Source organism: Neophocaena asiaeorientalis, unplaced genomic scaffold, assembly GCF_003031525.2.
Source record: "Neophocaena asiaeorientalis asiaeorientalis breed wild unplaced genomic scaffold, Neophocaena_asiaeorientalis_V1.1 scaffold413, whole genome shotgun sequence".
Classification (NCBI taxonomy): Eukaryota; Metazoa; Chordata; class Mammalia; order Artiodactyla; family Phocoenidae; genus Neophocaena; species Neophocaena asiaeorientalis.
Genome location: NW_020172734.1, coordinates 201,272 through 226,888, shown reverse-complemented (window position 1 = coordinate 226,888; position 25,617 = coordinate 201,272). Strand labels below are relative to the sequence as shown.

General features: G+C 40.3%; 1 protein-coding gene across 1 annotated transcript; it reads right to left on the bottom strand.

The window, feature by feature from the left end:
* Positions 1-7,465: 7,465 nt before the first annotated feature.
* On the bottom strand, positions 7,466-8,343 carry TCEAL6 (transcription elongation factor A like 6). Its single transcript, XM_024740462.1, has one exon. The coding sequence runs from the start codon at positions 8,320-8,322 to the stop codon at positions 7,720-7,722; it is 603 nt and encodes a 200-aa protein (XP_024596230.1). The 5' UTR covers positions 8,323-8,343; the 3' UTR covers positions 7,466-7,719.
* Positions 8,344-25,617: the final 17,274 nt, after the last annotated feature.

Below are 25,617 nucleotides of genomic sequence, written 5' to 3'. Positions count from 1 at the left end.
ACTGAGGGGAAGGCAGATTACCTCTAAGGTAGGACCCGGCAGCCACTGGTGTATACTATGAATCTTACATGAAATCTTTTCCAGTGGAACCTGCAGACACTTTTCAGGGTGACTGTGCCCTAGGGACATAGAAATACCAAGACCTCCTGGGAGTTACTAGCTAAAGGCTCTGAACTGGTGCTAATCTCTAGACTGAGGGAGAGAGAGAGGCAAAAGGATAGACAATACAGAAAAGATTGTGACAGTCTAATGGGATATGGTGGGGAAAAAAATCTAATGTATATACAACTGACCCTTGAAAAACATGGGTTTGAACTGCTTGGTCCACTTATATGCAGATTTTTTTCAAGAAATATACAAAAATATGTGTGTAGAACATTGTGTGCAATATTTATATTGAAGTAGATAGCCTATTCTTACATAGGCATAAGGTGACTGATATAAAATTAATAATGTGTTAGTTTTTTTACAACTCTGCTTTCAAAGAATTACATTACCATACAATATACTTCTTTCTGTCTCACAATTGGAGAAACTGTGTATCAGCCTATCATCATCACAGACAGGTGTTTTTCTTTAATGTAATAATGTTTCAGTGCTGTATTATGAATATGACTGTAATACTATATGCCATAAGAATTTTATAATGATTCATTCATTAATGCCTAGGCTAGGCTACCATGAAGCAATGGTATTGATTACACTATGCTACTATAAAGCAATTATATTACTGCTTCTTTGTTATCAATGCATGAATCCTTATACCTGTAAATAAATATGAAGTTCTTTTTCACATGATCTTTTCATTTTTGAAGTCTAGTGTTAGTAATACATATAACAGCTACAGTGTTTTGCATCACATAAGACATTATTGATGTAAGCATTGACAGGCTATGTAAACAAACAATGTAAACTTACAGTATTGATAAATACAATACAGTACTGTACATATATTTTCTCTTCCTTATGATTTTCTTAATAACATTTTCTTTTCTCTAGCTTACTTTGTTGTAACAGTATATAACACATATAACACACAAAATATGTGTTAATCAACTCTTTATGTTATCAGTAAGGCTTCCATTCAACAGTAGACTATCAGTAGTTAAGTTTTGAGGGAGTCAAAAGATGTACATGGATTTTCAACTGTGTAGGGGGTCAGCACTAATAAACCCTGCATTGTTCAAGGGTCAAATGTATAATCAAAGTCTCAGAAGAAGAGGGGATGAAATACTATGAAGAAATAATGGAAGATTGACTTCTGGCATGGGAACACGAGGAGCCCCACTGACCTGATCCCCAGTGAAAGTAGTAAAAATCATATTTTAAATAAAACGAAATCAGCCATTAAAGGCCTTTGGAAATGGTCCTAAGGACAAACAGCACACGAAGAAATATCTGCTCAAGAAAATCTACACAAATTCAGTAAGAAAGCTAAAAGCCTCTAATATTTGAACCAAGACTGCTTCCTCCCCACTTTCCAAGTTCAGTGAGCTGGATACTCCATTCCAGACTGCCGTAGCCAAAACACAGGGATCCCTCTCCCCCACATCCCAGCTGTGTGAGACACTGTCAGGTAATAAATGTCTTATTTTAAGCCACTAAATTTAAAGTAATTTGTTACATAGTAATAGAAAACTAATACAGATATTGGCACTGAAAGTACCAAATACCTAAAAATGTGGAAGTGGCTTGGAAACTGGGCAGTGGGTGGAGGCTGGAAGAACTTTGAGGAACATTATTGCTTTGAACCACCTGTAAGTAAAAATATACACCTCATAGACCCTGCTAGCACAGGTCCAGAAGGATGTGAGGAGCATGTTATTGGAAACTGGAGGCATGAGATCCTCATATGCAGTAGCAGAATGATTAGTGAAATTATCTCCAACAGTTCACTGGAAAGCAGCACTTGTAAGTGATAAACTTGAACATTTAGCTGAAGGGATTTCCAAGCAAATTGCTGAGGTATGGCCTGGTTTCTTCTTACTATTTATATCAAAAAGTGGCAGGAGAGAGATAAATTGAGGGAATATCTGTTAAACAAAAAGAAAATAGGACTTGATGATTTGGGAAATTCCCATTCTATTCAAATGGCAAAATACACTAAAATTAAGAGATACCTTCTGAAAGAATGACACAGAGAAAAAGTTGAGTGTGTAACTAGTATAACATTTTGCTGAAACCTCCAAAAGTTAAAAAAGTCAGAGTACTCAGTCACACAAAGCTTATTTTTCAGCAAAACCTGACAGCCTCTAAGAAGCTTAAGGGGTCTAGAGGTCAAAGAAGTCAATAATTTGAAGTATGGGAATGATTTAACGTACCACTACTGGCTTGGTGATGGAGTCACCATGTGGCAAGGAATATGCACATCCTTTAGGAGCCTAATGCATGCACACTCAGCCACCTCAGCTGGAGCCAAAGATAGAGAAAAATCTTCTCAGAGATAATTGTGTGTGTAGATTTTGTCCAGTGGAGTAAAACCCAGTGCAATTTATTCGAGAATAGCAAGGTTCTTAAGAAAATTATATCAATGGAAATATTGTCAGCTTGGAATGAAAGAGACAGAAGAGCACAAAATGAAGGCAGAATATCTGAACCCCCAAATTTTTCTGGTGGGAAGCAGCCTGATAAAGCTACTTAACTGGGAACACATGCTACTTTTAATTAAAAAGGAAGGATGAATCAGAGGACAGAACCAAGAGCTCAGAATAAAGAGCTAAGAGTCAAGAGTCTGGAGCCATAAGCACGGAGGGTGAAGCTAAGAGCAACAGAGGACTATTCTCAGGTCTTGAAATCTAACAATGGAAGTCCAGCACTTTTGGGATAGTGACTCCTTTTTATCTTCCGTTTTCCCCATTTTAATTTATAACTGTTATCCTGTGCCTCTCCCATCATTATATATGTTGGGAGTTTTGTGGGCAGAAAATTTGTGTCTTTAGTTTCATAGGTCCACAGAGGAGATGAATATCTTTAGGAACTGCACTTAATGAATTATGCCCAAGATTCTCATCCACATCTGGTTTAGATAATTTAGATGATGAGATTTTGACTTCTGAGCTAACACTGTAATGGGATGAGATTCTTGGGAACCTTGGGAGAAGGTGAATGTATTTTGCATTTGGGAAAGACATGAATCTTTGGGGATCAGAAGGCAGACTGTGGTAAGCATAATTTTAAGATGGCCTACCAAATTACCAGCCGATGGTGTATATATACCTTCTTCAAGTTATTCAGTCAAACACTAATCCATATATTTCTGTGAAGTCATCTTGTAGATGTAATTAGGGTCTCAAATCAGTTGGCCTTAACATAGGAAGATTATCTAGGTGAGCCTTACCTAATCATATCATCCGTTTAAATAAGGGGTCTAGAGTTAGAGACAGAAAAGTCAGAGATAAGAAGCATGAGAAAGAGTCAATGTGCTATTGCTGGCTTGAGAATAGAGTGAGTCTCATGGTAAAGAATGCAAGTAGCCTCTACAAACTGAAAACAGCCTGACCACCAGCAAAAAAGTGTACGACCACAATCCTACAGCTGCAAGGAACTGAATTCTGAAAACAACATAAATGAACTTGGAAGCAGATTTTTTCCCCAGAGTTACTAGAAGAGAACTTGGTTTGGCTGACATCTTGATGTTAACCTTGTGACACCCTGAGCAGAGAAAACACAACCATGGTGTGCCAGACTTCTGACCTACAGATGTGTGAGCTAATAAATGAGTGATCTGTTAAGCAGCTAAGTGTGTGGTAATTTGTTGTGCAAGAGTAAATGATTATATCTTGAGACAAATATCTGTACCATCTGTGCCCTTTATGAGTGGCCATCTACAAACCTATTCCTCAGACTTCCTCATCATTAATTTTCCAATTTAATTCTCTCCAAGTCCCTGACCAATCTTTTAATCATTGCACATGAACCAGAGTAGATCCATACCTACCGCCACGATGTCTTCACACAAAAATTCTACCCACTGGTATCATTTCTCTTTCCCACTATTTTCTGAGTCATTCCTGAGTGGGGCTATAGTGCAGCAGACATCCATTTCCACCTACTGTCAACACACCAAGAAGATACATCCATGAACTGGACCACTGTTGTATCCTTCTTTTTCTAACTGGTCTTGAGGAACTCCCCATGAGACAATATATGTTTTGAGAGAGAGAGAATGAAATAACAGGAGTAGGTCTGTAATTTACTTGTGCCTTCTTTACTTACCCAGGCCCAGTCTTTTAAATCCATTTGCAATTAATGGTAGAAAGCTGGTGCTCACACCAAACTTTATTATTCAAAAGAGTATATAGAAACAAGTTCATAGTGGATGTCTCATTTGCGCAGAAAATTAAAACCTCATGATCAGATGTTAAGTCTTTACCAAGGACTGGTAGCAAGCTACAAGCAGTTTTCAAATGGAGACTAGTTGCCAACAGAAGAGGGCATGTTGTTTTCTCTAAAACACTAGGGTGTGTACTGTCATTTTACTACTGGGGCTTTCTAAGGCTTCATAGACTCTGTCTAGCAGGAATACAATACAATCGGGTCTGCAGAGTCATGAAGCTGAAGTGTCAGAGAAACTTGCCCTACAGCCTGGACCTACTGTAGATCTTTTTCTTGCTCTGGGCACCACTCAGAACTGGGAATCATAGGGAGTTCAAGCACAAAACCAACATGATATATGTTGTCTCTAAAACCCGAGTCCTTGATTCCCCCAGGCTAAGTGGAGAAAGACCATCTGCTGGTAGCTCAGCTGCTATTCCTCCAGGGAAGCCCCTCACCCCTGGCCTCCCACCCTGGCAGGCATGCTTCTGTTCTTTTCTGAGGCTATGCTCCTGTGGCAACACAGAGCCCTTCACTGGGCCCTTTTACAGCACAGATTCCACAGCTGTTTAGTTTCACTTTGCAGAACCTGTCTTCTGCGCTTAAGAAATTCCACTTTCTCCAGCCCAGGAGCTCTCCTTGGTGCTGCTGAGTGTATATTTCTTTAACTAATGACAGCTCTAGCTGTGACTTGCAGTAGTTCCTATCCAGGCCGTGAAGCCCATGGCTTGCGGATCATTTTGGAATTGTAAGTAACACCTGTTCGACAACTGAAGTTATTTTTCCAAGGTTATTTGTGTAGACAGAGGCTAAACTTGGAGAAAAAATTGAGTTCCTAAATTAGTCATTATTATTTACACTTTTAATAAGTACCTACTATTTGTCAGGTACTGTGCTGGGCACTAGGGATACAAGTATGAAATGGACTGGATATTCTTTGCAATGCAAAGAGTCCAGTGCCAAGCTTCTCAATTTTTTGAAAACCACAGCCCAGTCAGAAATATACTTTTCATCACAACTCATGGTGCACATACATACATACATAAGTGAAATACAAATTTCACAAAACAATATTCACCCTATCTTCAATTTGATATTTTATATTTGACTCTAATCAACTTTATTCTAGTTCATTAAAAAATTACAAGTCCTGACCCAGTGAATTAATTTCAAGACCTACTAATGCACGGGGGGAGGGGTAACTGCAGATTGACAAACATGGGTCTGTTTAATAATCTATGATGTGTATCTTATATGGGGCATATACTTATCCTTTCAGGCACATCCTTCATGTGAAGGTGGGTGTGGGAAGCCTAAAAAGAGTCTCCCTCTAAGCCAGTGATTCTCAAACTTCAATGTGCATAGGAATCAGCTGGGGATCTTGTTAAAATGAAGATTCCAACTCAGTAGGTCTGAGTAGGGCCTGGGACTCTGCATTTCTAATTAGCTCGCAGGTTATGCTGATGCAGCTGGTGTATGCACCACATATTCACTGATAAGGATCTAAAAATCAAATATGTTGATGGGTCTGCTGAACTGCTAACGCAGGGCCTGACAAGAGTTTCCTGGGAGAGAATTCAACCTAGGAAGGAGAGACTGCAGGTGAGATATTAACCTGTGAGAATAGCACAGTTTCTACCATGCAGATATTTCCACCCTGGTCTAACCTGTAACATCTGAATTTGGTAAGAAGGATGCTTATGTATGCAAAAACACGCAAACCAACAAAATATACAAAAATGATCATTTTGCTTAAAAAGAGTCTGAAAGGTACTAGTCTCAAGTAGCACTAGGGGGATACTCACAGGTAACAGGGTAACTGTAACTCTAAAGTGAAGAGAGGGCTTTATCCACACTTCTATAGAGGTCAAGGGTAGGTGGGCAGTGACTCCAGAGAAATTGATATGGCTTTGGCACCTTACACCCTCCAGCTCATTACACAGTATCAGTAATGAGTACAGGACCCAGGAGAAGAGGCACAGTGCCCAGCAGACATGGCAGTATCCCGGAGAGAGTGGCACCTATCTCTCAGCTGCCTGAACTTGTTCCTGGGCACAAGTGAGACCTCGCTCAGTTCTCCTCTAAGAGTCTGATTCCATCCACGTCCCTGCTAGTGCATGAGAGTGGTATGGGAGCCATTCTTTCCCCAGGTATCTGGTGGGGGCTAGGTCACAACACATCTCATATACTCAGTACCTCATTTGATCCACTTGGTAGTCCCATGAGGCAAATATTATCCCCATTTTACAGATGACAACACTGACCCTTACAACAGTGTGTCTGTTATAACTGCCAAGTTGATTCCTCTAGCTCTGGGTGCCAGAGTTAATATCAGTTTTACCTATTATTGTACATTCTAACAACAGGAATATTGTGTCTTCATTGCTCTCAAAAACTCACTGAACAGTCCAATCACTTATCATGTATTGTTTTCTGGTCTTAGTTTTTTTTTTTTTTTTCAGTAAATTTCTTTCTTTATTTTTGGCTCCGTTGGGTCTTCGTTGCTGCACGCAGGCTTTCTCTAGTTGCAGCGAACAGGGGTTACTCTTCTTTGCAGCATGCGGGCTTCTCATTGCAGTGGCTTCTCTTGTTGTGGAGCATGGGCTCTAGGCATGCAGGCTTCAGTAGTTGTGGCTCACAGGTTCTAGAGCACAGGCTCAGTAGTTGTGGCGCATGGGCTTTGTTGCTCCACGGCATGTGGGATCTTCCCAGACCAGGGATCGAACCTGTGTCCCCTGCATTGGCAGGTGGATTCTTAACTACTGTGCCACCAGGGAAGTCCCTTAGTTGTTTTTTAATGACTAACATAATGCATATCATTTAGGAAAAAGCAGAGATGAGTGAGCAAAGAAAAGAAAGATAAAGAATCACACATGGTTGGAGCCATAGGACGGTAAAGGACTCAGAGAAAGGACAGCAGTGCCCATTGACATGGTTCCAACTAGGAGAAGACATGGGGATGGGCACATCTGCAGAGGAATGGCGTGGAGGTACCATCAGGTGACTGGACTTATTTTTGAGTGCAGGTGAGACTTATTTTTGGCTACCAAAGCAAGAAAAAAGCATCACTTAATTTTTAGATTTTTTTGTGCACAGATGCATTACACAAACATTTATACTTTTTCAAAAATGGTTTGATACTATATATTCGGTTCTGAAAACTGTTTTTTCCTTATTGTTGTTTTACAGTGTACCATGAACATCTCCTCCATGCACGTGGGTGAAAATCCCCTACTGAAACACAGAGAGCACTGTAGTTGGATCAAAAGGCTGCTGGTAACGAGAGTGACACCTAAAGCAAAGAATCAGCTTAAGGTTAAAGCACATAGCCTGGCAAATGCCTGCCAGGGAAAGCAGGGTCAGCGATATTCTCATCAGAGGAGTCAGAATTGAAGGCCAAAGGCATTAAAGATATGGGATATCATGTAAGCGCCTCTGGCCCCTACCTCCGCCCCTCATTCCCCTGACACCCCGTTGGCCCCTTGGGGTGAATGGATCCTGTACATCTCTTTGCATCCAATGAAAGTCACCCATTTTCTGTCTTTTCCTTAGCTCTTCCTGAGCCCTTGACATATCTGCACATTCTGTCATCATCTCCTCACTGCCCAGATGCCTTTCCTGTAAGTTGTTCTGATAGTCCTTGGGGGAATCGTCCGTCCCCCTGTCCGTTTTTCTTTTTGCTTTCCGGGGCACATAGTCTTCAGCAGTGCACTTTTCGGCAGCCCGCGGCTGACTCTCTGGCTTTGCCTGGGATTCCAGCTTGCCCTCACCGTGTGGTTTTCCCTCAGCTTCGGACTTGTCCTGCTTTTCTCTCTTCCTCTCATCTTCTGGTTGTCCCTGGTCTTCTGGCCGTCCCTCATTCTGGAGCTCTCCCTCATGTTCTGACTTCCCCTCCACTTCTGGCTTTTCTTCCTCATCTGACTTTCCTTGATTTTCAGGCTCTACTTCATTTTCTGGCTTTCCTTCGCTTTCCAGCTTTCCTTCATTTTCATTGCAGAGTTTTTCCATGTTGAGATGTCCCCTTGTTTTCCTGTCCTGGGGGATGGGAAGCGGTGGGGTTGGGGGAGAGAGACAAGAGTAAACAAGGGAGACTGAGGCCTTGGGGGTGGAATGCAGGTCCGGATAGTACTGGCATCTCACCCTTGTCAGCGTTCCCCTGACCTGGCCCAGCCTAGTGTGCCTTCTGGCCACCGTTTACCCCACCATTCCTCCTGCACTGAGAGCCAACCATTTCCCTGGCAGGCCCTGCCACCTTGTACCATCCTTCAGCGTGGCAGAAATTGTGTATATTATATATGGGGGGGATGGGCAGTGGGGCCCTCAAATTCTGCCCAAGCTGTGCCCTCCACACCCGGCCCCCAGCTCTGTGCCTGTCCAGTGCCTCTCCCTCCTTCCGCTGACCTGCAGGGATTCTGGAAAGATTCCTCCTCCTTTTCTAGCCTTGCAGAGTGCTGGGAACAGACATGCAGACCTGTAGACAGACAGGAGACAGAGAGGGGCTGCACGGTCAGCAGATTGAGGTCCCTTTCCTGAATCAGGGCCCTCCTCATCCAACGGTTCCCCCCATCCTCCCCTGACCCCGCACCTCAGTCGCCAAATCTTTTTGTCAGGCCTCAGGACCAGACCAGGATGCTTTACAAACTGTTTGGGTCGTTGGGACCCCTCCCGGGCAGGCAACCCGCCCCGCCCCCACCCCTTTACGCGGAGATCAATATTTCCTCATAGGCTCAGAGTGTGAGAGGGGGTTATTTCCAGAATTTGTCTACCTTTCACTGTCGCACTGCGGGGGCGCACTCCCCCACCCCCAATTTCAGGCTCCAAAATGGATGGAGGGCGCAGAGGAGGGGCGTCGAAGAGGCGGCAGGGCCCGTTGCAGGGTCCTCCCTCCCTCCCTGTCCACGCCACGCCCCGTGCCCATCCTCACCCATCTCGGGACCCCTTCCCCTCTCCCCACTGCTCCCGGATCCTAGTCCCATCCGCTTCCTCCCCCACCCGGGCCGCCAGCAGCGCCCACCTTCACACTGACCTGCAGCGCCCGGGCCGGGCCTGCGCCTCCTCTGGCTCGCCTAAGCCTGTTCGCCCCTCGCCCCTCGCCCGCCACCCAGACAGCTCCGGGAGCTGGTTCCGCGCGGGCAACGCGAGCGACGGCGCCGGGACCAGATTGCAGGGTGCCCGGCCAGTCACGTGAGCGCCACGTCACCGGAGCTCGGTCTCCCCCCAGTCCCAGAGGGACCGGACAGCTGAGGACTGTGTGGGAGCAGGGCGGTTGGAGAAGTAGGAGTTACCGACAGAGCAGGAGGGGAGAGGCTTCCTGACTGCAGGTGCTTTACCTGGTGCCTCTCAGGTCCTCGCTCAGCATCCCTCTGAGATGCCCTTTATCCCCAGTTGTGACAGCCGATCACAGGGAGGGTACTCGATTTCTCCAAGAGCGCTCCACACGTAGCCCCACAGCCCACTTTCAAGACCAGCTCCGCCTGACTCCAGAGCGCTGGTGGTGGTGCCCGCCAGGAAGCTGCGCTGTCACCTTGAGTAGCAGCTATGTCCTGAGCCTCTGCTCTTCTCGGTCCATGTGTTCTCTCTCCCTGGCTGATCTCTGTTCATTTCCCTCTTAACACAGATGATTCCCAAATCTACATATCCAGGTTATTCCCTCCCCTGAGTCTCAGACCTTCTTTGTCAACAGTCTGTTGGACACCACCGCCTGAATATCCCTGCGGGACCTCAAAATCCATAACCCCAAACTGATTTTACCAAATTCCTTCTCGTCTTCTCTGTTCACTTCACTCCACACTGGATATTTGCACTCCAACGTTTAACCTATTCTCATCTAGAGAGAATATCAGACTGCTAAAAAGTTAAAAAAGAAAAAAAGGATGCATTAAAACATTTAAAAATATGGACCACAGGTGCACAGATGCATCGTGTAACCCATGTTTGTCCCTCTTCCTTCTCTTCCATTCCCTTTCTTTTTTTTTCCTCTTTCACATTTGTGAAACCACCACCCAACCCAAGACTAGAAAACTGCCAATAATGTAGCTTCTACAGTGTTGTCACAGACACACACACAAACACACACAGGGTATACGTGTGTCTGAGTGTTCATATGTGTAACTATGGGACACCACTCTTTCTATTTTGATTTGCAAAATACCACATCTTGTCTACACAATTATTAATTACATGTGTGACACAACCAATTCTGATTATATTTCTGATGCATGTGTTTCTTAATTTAGTAAAGCATTTATCTTCCTACAACATTTTGTTCCACCAAAATGTGTATTCTCATTAACACATTAACACCACATAACAAGTAATTTTATCCTCAAAGTTGAATTTATTAACTGAATTCACAATGCCATTAATAACAAGGCTACATGTTTCCCTTTCATCAGTAATACAAAAAATGCATTATTATTGTATTATTATTCCATTAATTTGATGAAAGTAATATCAAATCACTGTTGCTAGTAACTGATTTTCTTTGTAATCATCTGATGATGCTGATTTTAAACTATCATCAATAATTCTTTCCTAAGTTCTTTTGCTAACAGAGCCAGCATATTAGGAGCTATCGCTCCTACCTTTGAACATGCACACAAAAACTTGGGATTCAAAATTTGAATAATTAAATTAGAAGAAAAATAATTTCTTCTAAATTAGAAGTTTTGTTCATAGAATGAGAAGTCAACACAACTTCTGCACCTGTATGTACTAAATTGACATATTCTTTTTAAAATAGCTACTACCTTCTGAAGTAGATGCAAATGTTTCTTTAGCAGGTTTGTAGATTTGGGTTTTCTTGAGGTCAATAGTATCACTACAGTCCCCTTTGTGCATAGTAAATGTCAGCAAACATTTTGTGGGAGTTAAATGTTTATCACCAAAGAAAACAGAATTCGTTACTTAATTTTTCATTCAATCTTGTTCAAAGATTGAAGAAACATTTCCAACAATAAAGTAAATATAGATGTAGATTTACACTGCATAATAAATCACAAAGCCACTGTACCAAGGATGTTCAAGCTAAATGGCAGCACAGCTCAGCTTTTACTTCCCTCACATATTTCTCATACATTTTCATGCATTTTAAATGTCCTTGGCATGGTCATGGCCCAACTAGCTAATAACATATAACCAGCAGAGGTAGCAGCATCAAATGCTTTTGTCACTACCACTCAAGACAAAAAGGGGCTCGCTCTCTAGCCGCTCCTGTGTGAGTTTACTTCATTTTAACAGTGAATACCCTGCATGTTGTCCTTGAAAGGGATGTGTTAATTATGTTGAATTAGAAAAGAGACTTTGCAAATGTGATTAAGTTAAGAATTTTGAGACAAGAAGAATATCCCAGATTATCCAGGTAGGCCTTAAATATGATCACAAGTGTCCTTATAAGAGGGAGATAGAGGGAGATTTTACTACAGAAGAAGGCAATGTGACAACTGAAGTAAGGTGCTAAATTGCTGGCTTCAAAGATGGAGTAAGGAGCCATGAGCCAAGGGATGCAAGGAATGCAGCTCTATAAACTAGAAAAGGCAAGAAAATGGATTCTCCTCTAGAGTCTCCAGAGGGAACATAGCCCTGATAATAAACTTGATCTTAGCCCAGTAAAACTGATTTTGAGCTTTTGACTTCCGCAGCTGTAAGATAATAAATGTGTATTGTTTTAAGCCTTCAAGTTTGTGGTTATTTTTTTACAGCAGCATTAGGAAACTAATACAAGTAAACAAGGTCTACTAAACCCATTCTGGCTTACTTTTGTAACAAGGAAGAACAACTCTTACTCTATCTTGAAACTATTTTAGTTCTTACCTTTGTATTCTGCTGTTAGTTGCCTTTGCTTAGTCATGCTAGCTCTGCATATAACCACATTAATCATTGAAGGAATTTTGCCTGCAGCTTGGGGTGTAGGTGATAGCTCCCTTTTGAAAAAACTCTACCTCCCCCCCCCAGGTGATAAGGAAACAAAAACAAGAAAAACTAACGTTTGTCTTATCTAGTTCTGCAGGAACATCTTGACCAGACCTGATTAACTTCAATGGGAGTCAACCAACCAAGAACAAAGATGTTTCATAACTTCCCTCAGACCACTACCCATGCACAGCTGCTTAAGGCTATTCCTCACCACCTGACCTCACCTCCTCCTGCTTCTCCTTTTGCTAGCATAAAAGAAGCTTGAATTCTACCCCAAATTAACATGGTTCTTTAGGACATTAATCTGCCATCTTCTCAGTTTGCTGGCTTTCCGAATAAAGTCGATTTTCCTTGTGCCAACACCTTGTCTCTCGATTTATTGGCCTGTCTTGTGGCAAGTGGTGTGAGCTTGGACTCAGTAACACATTAATGTAAATATCAGCAATAATAATACATTGTTTAACAATGAAGATTTTTGGATAAATGTTAAACTATATGGGATAGCAGGTCAACAGGCAACCCTTCTGTTCAGGGCAGATCAGGAAGTGTTTTTATCCTAGAGGTAGTTCATGTAAAGCCACATGCCCCACTGCCTGGCACATAGCAAGTGTTCAGTTGGGGGTGAGTTTTCTTAGTTTCCTAAATGAGAAAAACCATGCCTTTTTAAAACCTATTTTTAGACAATTGTAGATTTACAGGTACTTGTAAGAAACAATAAAGAGAGATGTCTTATGCCCCTTACCCATTTTCCCTCAATGGTAACTTGTGTAGCTACAATAAAATATCACAAACAGAAAATTGACCTTGATATGATGAAATAAAATTCATAGTTTAAGGTAAGACAAGAGAAATTTAAACATAAAAATTTTTCTCCACTTCTTTAGTCCCCCTCCCTCTCCTCTAGTGTGCATTGTATATTTGCATTATGCACTGACCAGCCCTCCCCAACAGCAGAAATACCTGCTCAACCACAAAGGACAATTTTTCTTTTTCTGATGCCAGCCATGTAACTCCTTAAAAGATAACATTCCTTTCTTAATCATGTAAGGTGTCACGATGACCCACCATTCACCTTGTACATACAAACATCTTTGGTGAACTTTATGTACAATGCCAATATATCACTTCCCTTAAAGATAGTGATTGGCGAAGAGCAGACTGGTCATATGACCTGGGGAGATACTGGGCGCCCCACCTAATGGAAGGTCTTAGCTTAAACACTTACTTATGACCTTACTAATGTTACTATGTATATTACTTGTATTATCCCTATTTTATGATTGTTTTCTCTTCTTCCATTACCAAATGTGTGACTGAGCCTCCAATAAAAATAACGAAGACTAGGAGACTTGAAACAATTGACCAAATATGTAATTCTATATGAGAGTAATGATTGTAATAGTGTAACTCTAGATATGTGAAGAAGCAACAAGAGGGAATCTTTTCCTGGACCATAACAAATTAGTAAGACATACGGTCTAGAGAGTTTTAGCTACTGTTAATAGGGCTTAGTCCAGTAATAGCACATTGAGTGGCCTGTCAAAGAAATCCTGGTCTGACCTGGGAATGAGCATTTCTAACACCATGGGACAAAATGGTCATGAAATGCCTCCCAACCCTTGGTCATATTTATGACTATGAGGGAGCTGTGCCAACTAAAGAAGGTTGCTTACCATGAGGCTCTACAAGTCTCTGACCTTCAACACACCCTGAAAGGAGTTTAGGGTGGAGATCAGGAATGAGGCACTCTGTGCTCTGGGACAAGTGGCAGAACTGGCCTTCAGATAGCTAGATATTTTCAGGAGAAAAATTTTATGAATCCAATTTCTTGCATCTTCTCATACTTAGAAAAGCACTAAAACTGTTAACTAAGATATCTGTCCCTTGCAAATAGCAGTAACCTTCTACCAAGATGTGTGCTTGATTGTACATACCTCTTCTCTAAAATCACATATATACTGGTCTCCCCTTTTACCTTTTTGGAACAGTACCCAGTGCTTTCTGAAAGATTGTCTCCTGGGTTGTAATCCTCAGGTTGGCTTGAATTAATTTTCCATTTCTTTCTTAGATTGACTGTTGATTAATTTTTTTGTCAACAGATATAGCCCACCAACCTTATTCAGATTTCACCATTTTACATGCACTCATTTCTGTGTGAGTGTGTGCATTTAGTTATATGACATTTTATCATATGTGCGTTCCCAGATGGGATCTCATAAACCTCTACATCTATCTGGGATGTTATCCAAAAAACAACCAGCACAGGGGAGATTACTTACCCAAGACCCTATGGTGTGCCTGGCCCCCAGTGTTCTATTGCAATGCTCCACTGCAAAGCCTTTTCTTTATGGGTCACATTGCACACATTATTCTTGAGAAAATAACATACAGTTAAAAAGTAGGATGGGGAAATATATAAAATAAAATAGGATGGCATGATGGTTTTCTTTTTTGCAAACCCTACGGAACTGGTCCAGTGATTGTTTTTCTTTTTTCTAAATTATCAGAGAGATCACACCCATACATAGAAATGACACTGAAGTTAATACTTAATGGAAACTTGTACATTTTCTTAATTAACATTTCCCCATGATTAACATGTAATCATGCTATTTGGATTATGTCAAAGGAGTCTTCTTTAAAGGAAGGATGGATGTGAGAAAGGAAGGGAACTAACGTCTGTTGAGTACCAAATAACTATATGCTGTGTATGACACTTGAAATATTTTGCTTTTTTGCTTCTCACATTAATTGTCTGATATAGATAAAATTATTCCCATTTTACAAATGAGAAGAAGAAAACTCAGAAACATCAGGTTATTTTTAAACATCTTCCCATAGGTATAGTGATCACAGAAAAACTAACTCTGAGCCAGTAGTTCTCCTGAAATAACACACTGAATCCTTTTTATTTTGTGGTCATGTGGGACTTTGGGATAAGTGTTTTGAAATGTGTATGTTATTTTTGTGTGTGTGTGGCTGTGTTGGGTCTTCGTTGCTGCATGCGGGCTTTGTCTAGTTTTGGCGAGCGGGAGCTACTCTTCTTTGCAGTGCATGGCCTTCTCACTGCAGTAGCTTCTCATGTTGCAGAGCACGGACTCTAGGCACACAGGCTTCAGTAGTTGTGGCTCACGGACTCTAGAGCACATGCTCAGTAGTTGTGGTGCACGGGCTTAGTTGCTCCACAGCATGTAGGATCTTCCCGGACCAGGGATTGAACCCCAGTGCCCTGCATTGGCAGGCAGATTCTTATCCACTGCGCCAGCAGGGAAGCCCGAAATGTGTATGTTCTTGATAATTCATGCACGTATGGATGGATACTAATACTTTTCTTTCTTCAAGTGGTCATTTCCAATAAATATAAGCATCTAGATCTCAGAAGAAAGATCTGGGACATGAATTTTGGCTATAGTGTCTGGCAACAAATAAACACCCAATAAATATCTGTTGAAATAATAAATATATGTATCAGTGAAAGATATTAGCCATAATTCCTTAAGAGCCCCTATAACAAAATAGCAAAATGGACAAAATTTGCACAGATGATGAAATGTAGCTGGTCAATAGCTACAAGAAAAAGTTCAAACTTACTAATAATTTAAGGAATGCAAATAAAAGCATCTAAGTAAACTTTTATCACCTATCATCTGACAAAAATTAAGTATAGAAAGAAGCCCCAAAAATGGACCAAAATTTACACAATAAGAATTTTATTTTTTATTTTTTTTGTGGGACGCAGGCCTCTCACTGTTGTGGCCTCTCCCGTTGCGGAGTACAGGCCCCGAACGCGCAGGCTCAGCGTCCATGGCTCACGGGCCCAGCCGCTCCGCGGCATGTGGGATCTTCCCGGACCGGCGCACGAACCTGTGTCCCCTGCATCGGCAGGCGGACTCTCAACCACTGTGCCACCAGGGAAGCCCCACAAGAAGAATTTTAAAATTGGCTCTGTATGTGTGTGGAGGGAGAGAGAGAGAGAGAGAGAGAGAGACTCAATTTCAATACAAATCAAAGAAATAGAAGCACCCTTATCAATTAGGCATGAGTTTAAATATTCTGGTGACACCAGGAATAGAAGTGAAGTGAAGAAATGAGAATTCTCATATACTTTTTGAGAGAGTTTAAATTATTGAAATAAAATCCCAGGGAATATATGTGTAAGCATGTAATATAGGAAAATGTTCTCACATGTACAAGAATAGGCTGACAAAAGGATATTTGCTTCAGCATTGCCTGAAACAGAAAACAAAAAGGGGTGAAATAAGCAGTCCAAAAACCTTTGTCTGTCTGTCTATCTATCTATCTATCTACCTATCTATCTATTCCTTACTTAATAGATAATTTCAACTAGTTCATGATATCCATACAATTATGACTCACCAAGTCCATATCTCACTCCTGATATCTGGGTAATGTTATTTGACTTGCTCTGCAATTCATTCTTTTCTCTTTAAAATGCATTTCAGAGAACTTTCCATTAATAAACGCACTTCATAATTTATTTAAATATTCTACTTCTTTATGAAAATTTAGATTGTTTCCAATTTTCTTTACCTTTACAGGACACAGCTATACTACATTGCTTAACTTCCCTTGTAATTAGGTGAAGGTCATGTGTAGCAAGAAGTTTTGGTGCCTCCTATCATATCTCCTTGGCATGCATCCACAGCTATCATGGACAGTTGCCTGTGAGCTCACACTGATAGCAGCAGTGTCCTACTCAAGCAGGCCACTTTCATTCACCTTCTTGTATCAGATTCTTCTCATTTGACTCAGGCAACTCTCATAACCCCCACAGAAGCTCATTCTTGAATTGCAGGGGAATTAATGCCCTCCCTCACCCCCGAAGCAATCCTTAACCAACAGAACATGGAGACATGGAGAGATAAATAAGCCTTCCAGCCCTCCAACTTTTTAGCAGACAATTCTGGGAGAGATATTGTATGCTTCTCAGAGGTCACAGCTAACCCTAGTCCCCATTACTTACCTACAGCAGTCATGTTGACAATGCACCATTATATTGGCTTTAACTCTTTCTTGACTCAATTCTGGCTCTTACCTCTTTGTTGCTTCCTGGGATCACCTCCCAAATAAACTATCAGCACCCAAGTTCTGCTTTGGGGGGAATCCAAACTGAAACACGGAACAATGGAGTTCTATCCAATGGATGTGGACAGAAGTGATATTTGTCACTCCTACATCTGGCTTATAAAAACCTCCCAAGCAATACTCCATGCCTTCACTCTCTGTCAGCAGAGAATTTGTAATAGAACTCTGAATATCAAGGGAGTGGCAAGGCTACAGGATGGAAGAACCTGGGTCCCTGTAACCCCCTTGCATGAAAGGCATCAATGAAAAAACCTGACAAGTAACACCAGAGTTGGACTGTTTTATGAGAGAAGAATAAACTTCTATTATATTAAGTCAAAGAAAAATTAGCACTGTATGCTATACCATCTTGAAAAATACAATTGGGTACCATCTTTTTTTTTCTCCATTGGTAACAGTTTAGAAGTTATAAATCATTTCTCATTATTTTCTCATAATGAGAGTGCAGGCATCCAGATGATGGGAACAAATATCTCTCTGGTTGGTCTTAAGTTCAAAGGTTTGGGGACAGAGGTTCTCTTCTTTCTAGGGTGATTCACAAACTCATAAGAACTGTTCCACACTGTGCCTCTGAGCAGATCCTAATCCAGTTCCCCATGCTGGGAAGACAGACTTGCCTTTGATTCACCTGATGAGCTCAGTGAGAGATGGCACCAGGGCAGCAAGCTGTGGTGTTTGCCTAACTGCTGCTCCTGGACTGCTCTGTATGTTAATACATTTATAGGAAAGCTCTGGACCCATCCCACAGTCACCAGTGCAGACATCCTCAGAGCATGCATTACCCAGCAGCTACATCCACCAGGATTCCAGCTACCTGTTGCCTCCCTGAGAGGCAAAAATCCCAAAAGGACTAGCACTCCTTTGATACACGAGTACTCATTTTTCTATTCACTAATAACTAAATGCATATTGAGCTTAAGACCCATAGTGTTGCATTAGAGGTATCTCATTAAATCTATAGAGGAAATAGGAGGGTAAGGAGGGAAATGAATATATGGGAAAATCCAAGGATTAAATCTGAGAAGAGATGGCTCTTTAACATTAACTTTTAAACTTACTCAAGTTTCAAGGCATTGAAGATTTAAAAAAAACCAAAACTCTCTTTGGACCCCTCATCCCCATTCAGCCACAAGATATCTCTCTCACTTCACCTCCAATGTCCCCCCACCCCTCTCTTTCTCTCTCTCCCTCTTCAAAGACATTTTCTGCATTCCCTGTTAACATTCTTCACTTCCAACTGACTCATTATCCCACTGCTCTATGGATTCGGTCACATGCTCTCAAAATAGTCACAAAACACCTTTTTGTCACTAGGTCGAGATATTTTGCATAATATATTAACATACTTAGTGCTACTTTTAATGACCTCCTAAAATATGAATGTTTTTGCAGACTGCTCCTGTCACTTAACAAATCTTTGACAGTTTCCCAGGCTTTGAGCGTGAGGTTCTGGGTTCAAATCCAAGCTGTCCTGCTCCCTAAATGTTCAGTCCTGGGTCAAGTCCTTATTTTCTCTGTCCCTCAGTTTTTCATCTATAAAATGAGGATTAACACCATATCTACCTTATAATGGTGCTATGATCGTTAAATGACTCAATACATGAAAAGCACTCAACACATAAAAATTTTACTCATTTTAATTTATTTTTCTCTACCTTTATCAGGCACTAGTATACCTACTATCCATATGGTATAGATTGATGTTTATTCACAGTCACTGACTTTGAGGAATGTTATTAGTGAGATAAGCAGGTTACAAAACTAAATGTAAATGTGATCTTATATTTATACGTAAATCTATAAATGCATGCACACATGCATAACTATATAAATTATTGCGTAAGAAAACTACTAGAAGAATGCAATGCAGATGAAAACATTAGTGGTTATTCTGGGTTGAATTGTATCCCCTGAAAAATGTTTTCTGAAGTCCTAATCCCAACTATCTCAGAATGTGACCTTGTTTGGAAATAAGGTCTTTACAGAGGTAATCAAGTTAAAATGAGGTTATTACGGTGGGCTCTAATCTGATATGACTGGTGTCTTCATAAAAAGGGGAAAGTTAGACACAGAGACACACACAGATAGAAGATAATATGAAGGGACAGAGGGATAATGTCACATGAAGATGGAGGATTGGGAGTGATGCATCTACAAGCCAAGAAACACCAGAGATTCCCTTCGAACTGCAGGGAATTAGGAAGAGGCAAGGATGAAGTCCTATATGTTTCAGAGAGAGCATGACCCATTGATACCTTGATTTTGACTTTTAGCCTCCAGAACCATGAGACAATAAACTTCTGTTTTTAAGCCACCTACTTTGTGGTACTATTTTAAGGCAGCCCTAAGAAACAAATACAGTGGGTATGCTTTAGATGGTATGTTTTGGGGTAATGTTATTTTATTTCATTTCTATGTTATATATTTTAACCTATAGTACACATTTATTGATCTTGCAGCAATACAAAATAATTAAATGGTATGGAAACAAATATTTTCAGTTCTACCAACAGGAAACTCACTCAGCTTTAGAATGTGGAATGCACCTGAGGCACAGGAAGGGAAACAAGATGGGGGAGAACTTTTGCAATATACCAGGACACATTTCCCCCAAACTCCAAACCACACTGATTATCATCAATATTTTAAATTTCTGCCTAGTTAACTGGGAAAAAAACATGGCACCTCAGGTTCTTTTATCTTACTTTGCCCTGAATAGCAGTAAGGTTGAAGGCCTTGTCATAGGAGAGGCAATAGCATATCCTGGTTAGATGTATGGGCTCAGGAGCCATACAGTATATCTTACCCTTACCACCTGCTAGCCCTGCCCTTAGATTCTTTCTTTTAAATTTATTTTATTCATTTATTTTTTGCTGGGTTGCGTCTTCGTTGCTGCGCATGGGCTTTCTCTAGTTGCAGCGAGTGGGGACTACTCTTCTTTGCGGTGCGTGGGCTTCTCATTGCAGTGGCTTCTCTTGTTTTGAAGCATGGGCTCTAGGCATGTGGGCTTCAGTAGTTGTGGCACATGGGCTCAGTAGTTGTGGCTTGCAGGCTCTAGAGCGCAGGATCAGCAGTTGTGGTGCATGGACTTAGTTGCTCCGTGGCATGTGGGATCTTCACGGACCAGGGCTCGAACCTGTGTCTCCTGCACTGGGAGGTAGATTCTTAACCACTGCACCACCAGGGAAGCCCCTGCTCTTAGTTTCTTATGTTTAAAGTTGGGCAACAGTAACTCCTCCTCATAGGTTGTGGTGAGGATTAAATGAGTAATACAGGTTTAGCACTTATAACAGTGTCAGGCACTGAGGAAGTCAGCAATAAATAATAACCATTACCATCATTATTTTCATACCTGAATTGACCATTAGTGCTTCTATTGTCATTTTAATTATGTGGATTTATATTGATTGGCATGGATTGACATTCATAATATGATGTTTGTCTATAAATAAATCAGTTTACAAAACTGTAAGATAACATCTCATTGTTACTCTTAAATATGGTTATAATTAAATATGAGGCTATATTTACATAGAATTCTGAACAAAATATGTATGTTCAAATGATAACAGTGCTTACTCAAGACTAGTAGAGTTTTAGGGGTTTCTAATGATTTTTTTTTTCTTTCCTGCATTTTCCATCTTTATCTACAATGAAAGTGTCTTGGTTTTGGAAGTGAAAAGATAAATAATAAACTTCCTAGACCTTTCCATAGGAAAGTGCCTCAGTGTCATAGTGGGGAACATTCCTAAACCAAGGCTACCACCTGACAATCCCCATTTGGCAGCTCCAGAGAAATTAAAGATGCTTAGGGGAAGAGCAAACACAAGCATGTCTCTCAAATAAACCTACATTCCACAGTCAATGTCTCCACTTCTCTGGATATTTGTGAAGGTCATGAGATGAAAATAGTTTCACAACATGCTTCCTTCTCTTCTCTCCCAAATAAAACTCCTTGAATTGAAACTATATTTAACAACCCAGTTAGCCAAGTAGTGAGTGCCTAAGGGGAGGGAAAGTGTCTGCATGAGATCACCCATCACTCGGCCCCACAGCTTCTAGAAAGGGAGAATTCTTAAACAGAGGCTTTCAGAGTAAAAGTTAAATCACAGTCTCTTTCAGCCTAGGACCCCAGGGCAATCGACACAGGCAGATTAAAACACCCTTGATATATTTTCCCTGTGCAACTAAAAATAATAAAAGGAGAGAAAAATACAGTTGTCCTTCGCTATTCACAAGGGATTGGTTCCAGGATGCCCCACAGAGAGCAGAAGCCACGGATGCTCAACTCTCTTATAAAAATATATAAAATGGTGTAGTATTTTCATATAACCAGTGCACATCCTCCCTCCCATATGCTTAATTTTTAAAAATTAATTTTTGTTGGAGTGTAGTTGCTTTACAATGTTGTGTTAGTTTGTGCTGCACAGCAAAGTGAATCAGCCGTATGTATACATATATCCCCTCTCTTTGGATTTCCTCCAAATTTAGGTCACCACGGAGCACTGAGTAGAGCTCCCTGAGCTATACAGTAGGTTCTCATCAGTTATCTATTTTACTCATAGTACCAATAGTGTATATATGTCAATCCCAATCTCCCAATTCCTCCCGCCACCACCCCCATTCCCCTCTTGGTGTCCATACGTTTGTTCTCTATATCTGCATCTCTATTTCTGTTTTGCAAATAAGATCATCTATACCATTTTTTTAGATTCCACATATATGCTTTAATATACGACTTCTGTTTTTCTCTTTCTGACTTACTTCATACTGTATGACAGTCTCTAGGTCCATCCACATCTCTACAAATGACCCAATTTCCTTCCTTTCTATGGCTCAGTAATATTCCATTGTATATATGAACCACATTTTCTTTATCCATTTCTCTGTTGATGGACAGTTAAGTTGCGTCCATGTCCTGGCTGCTGTAAATAGTGCTGCAATAAACATTGGGGTTCATGTGCCTTTTTTTTCTCTGTGCATTAATTTTGTATCCTGCTACTTTACCAAATTCATTGATTAGCTCATGTGTCTTTTTGAATTATGTTTTTCTCTGAGCATATGCCCAGTAGTGGGATTGCTGGTTCGTATGGTAGTTCTATTTCTAGTTTTTAAAGGAACCACTATACTATTCTCCATAGTGTCTGCATCAGTTTACACTACCACCAACAGTACAAGAGGGTTCCCTTTTCTCCACACCCTCTCCAGCATTTATTGTTTGTAGATTTAAAATAAAAATTTATTGGCGTATAGCTGCTTTACAATATTGTGTTAGTTTATACTGTACAGCAAAGTGAATCATCTGTATGTATACATATATCCCCTCTTTTTTGATTTCCTTCTCACTTAGGTCATCACAGAGCACTGAGTAGTGTTCCCTGTGCTATACAGTAGGTTCTCATTAGTTATCTATTCTATACATAGTATCAATAGTGTATATATGTCAATCCCAATCTCCCAGTTCATCCTACCCCCCCTTTTTCTTGGTATCCATACATTTGTTCTATGTGTCTCTATTTCTGCTTTGTAAATAAGATTGTCTATGGCAATTTTTTCAGATTCCACATATATGTTTTAATATACAATAATTTTTTTTCTCTTTCTAACTTACTTCACTCTGTATGACAATCTCTAGGCCCATCCACGTCTCTATGTATGACCCAATTTCATTCATTTTTATGGCTGTATATATGTACCACATCTTCTTTATCTATTCCTCTCTTAATGGACATTTAGGTTGCTTCCAGGTCCTGGCTATTGTAAATAGTGTTGCAATGAACATTGGGGGTGCATGTGCCTTTTTGAATTATGGTTTTCTCTGGGTATATGCCCAGTAGTGAGATTGCTGGGTCATATGGTAGTTCTATTTTAGCTTTTTAAGGAATTTCCATACTGTTCTCCATAGTGGCTGTATCAATTTACATGCCTACTAACAATGCTTGAGGGTTCCCTTTCCTCCACACCCTCTCCAGCATTTATCGTTTGTATATTTTTTGATGGCCATACTGACTGATGTGAAGCAGTATCTCACTGTAGTTTTGATTTGCATTTATCTCATAATTAGTGATGCTGAGCATCTTTTCATATGTTTGTTGGAGATCTGTACATCTTCTTTGGAGAAATGTCTATTTAGGTCTTCCACTCATTTTTTGATTAGGTTGTTTGCTTTCTTTGGTATTGAGCTTCATGAGATGTTTGTATAATTTGGAGATTAATCCTTTGTCAGTTGCTTCATTTGCAAATAATTTCTCCCATTCCGAGGGTTGTCTTTTCATCTTGTTTATGGTTTCCTTTGCTGTGCAAAAGCTTTTAATCAGGTCCCATTTGTTTATTTTTGTTTTTATTTTCATCACTCTAGGAGGTGGGTCAAAAAGGATCTTGCTGTGATTTAAGTCATAGAGTGTCATGCCTATGATTTCCTCTAAGAGTTTTATTGTGTCTGGCCTTACATTTAGGTCTTTAATCCATTTTGAGTTTATTTTTTGTGTATGGTGTTAGGGAGTGTTCTAATTTCATTCTTTTACATGTAGCTGCCCAGTTTTCCCAGCATCACTTATTGAAGAGGCTTTCTTTTCTCCACTGTATATTCTTGCCTACTCTATCAAAAATAAGGTGACCATATGTGTGTGAGTTTGTCTCTGGGCTTTCGATCCTGTTCCATTGGTCTATATTTCTTTTTCTGTGCCAGTACCATACTTTCTTGTTTACTCTAGCTTTGTAGTATAGTCTGAAGTCAGGGAGCCTGATTCCTCCAGCTCCATTTTCTTTCTCAAGATTGATATGGCTATTCACCTCTCGTATACTTTAAATCAAATCTAGATTGCTTATAATATCTAACTCAATGTAAATGCTATGTAAATAGTTGTCAGTTTGTGGCAAATTCAAGCTTTTCTTTTTGGAACTTTGTGGAATATATTTTTCAATTATTTTCCACCCATAGTTGGTTGAATCTGCAGATGTGAAACCTGTGGAAACAAAGAGGCAACTATATACACATGACCAGCACTTGTAATATAAAATAAGCTCAAGTTCAAAATGGAATGCATGTTTATACCACCTAAGGTTATGGGTGTTAGTCAGGACACCAGAAAACTAATCCTTTTGTGATCACTGTCTTTTTTCACCAGGATGGCCCAGATTAAGTTCTGGATATACAGGCCTAAAGGAGTAACAGCATGAATAAAAGACAGAAAATTAGGCCTAGACAAATCTGAAGATGTTTCATGTTCAGAATACACTGAACATTGTTTTAGAATAGCTGGTACCAGGGAAACTCTTAGACTTTGAACACATCAGGAAAATTTGCTTGCAAATTTTATGTGCAGATTCTGTTAGTGCCTCCTTCAGCATATTAAACTGAAAAAATAATGGGTGTGTCCATCTTAGAAGTTCTGAAAGAGAATACACATTGCAAGGAAGGCACATATACAGGTCATACTGCCAAGCTGTTATGTGTATTTGTTCTCCTTTTTTTGTTCTTCCTCCTTTCTATCATTCATCCAGGCATCTATAGATAAACACACGCAAGAAAACAGTACCATATTTCACTTAGGAATATATGAATATGTAATAAAACTATAAGTTCCTAAGAATGAAAAGTCAAGTTCTTTATAGTACTTACCTCTGAGGAAGAAGGAGACTAATGTAATCATAAAAAAATTCAAAGTGAGTTTCAACTGCATATGTAATGTTTTATATCTTAAGTTGAGTACACAGAAGCCTGTTTTATTCTTTTCTGTAACTTTTTGAATATCTGAAATATTTAATAACAAGTAATGTTTCTATGAGCTTTAATTTTGATTTTTAAAATGATCCATACAAATTTAGAAAAAGTGGAAAACATAGTAAAGTACAGAGATAAATATGTAACTAATCAGTAACACTAACACTCATTAATTTTTAAAAAATGTATATTGTCTGCCATTTTCTCTCATTATTGTGTTTATGCATGCATATAACAATGAATATACATACATCATTTGCAAGATTAAGATCACATCCATAATTTTCAGCATTATGCCTTTTGCTTTCTTTTGTTTTTAACATCTTTATTGGAGTAAAATTGCTTTACAACGCTGTGTTAGTTTCTGCTTTACAACAAAATGAATCAGCTATATATATACATATGTCCGATATCTCTTCCTTCTTGTGTCTCCCTCCCTCCCACGCTCCCTATCCCACCCCTCCAGGCGGTCACAAAGCACGGAGCTGATCACCCTGTGCTATCGGCTGCTTCCCACTAGCTATCTACAGTTCGTTTGGTAGTGTATACATGTCCATGCC

Coding starts and splice junctions, on each gene's coding strand:
- TCEAL6 (XM_024740462.1), bottom strand. CDS start 8,322: ATGGAAAAACTCTGCAATGAAAATGAAGGAAAGCTGGAAAGCGAAGGA.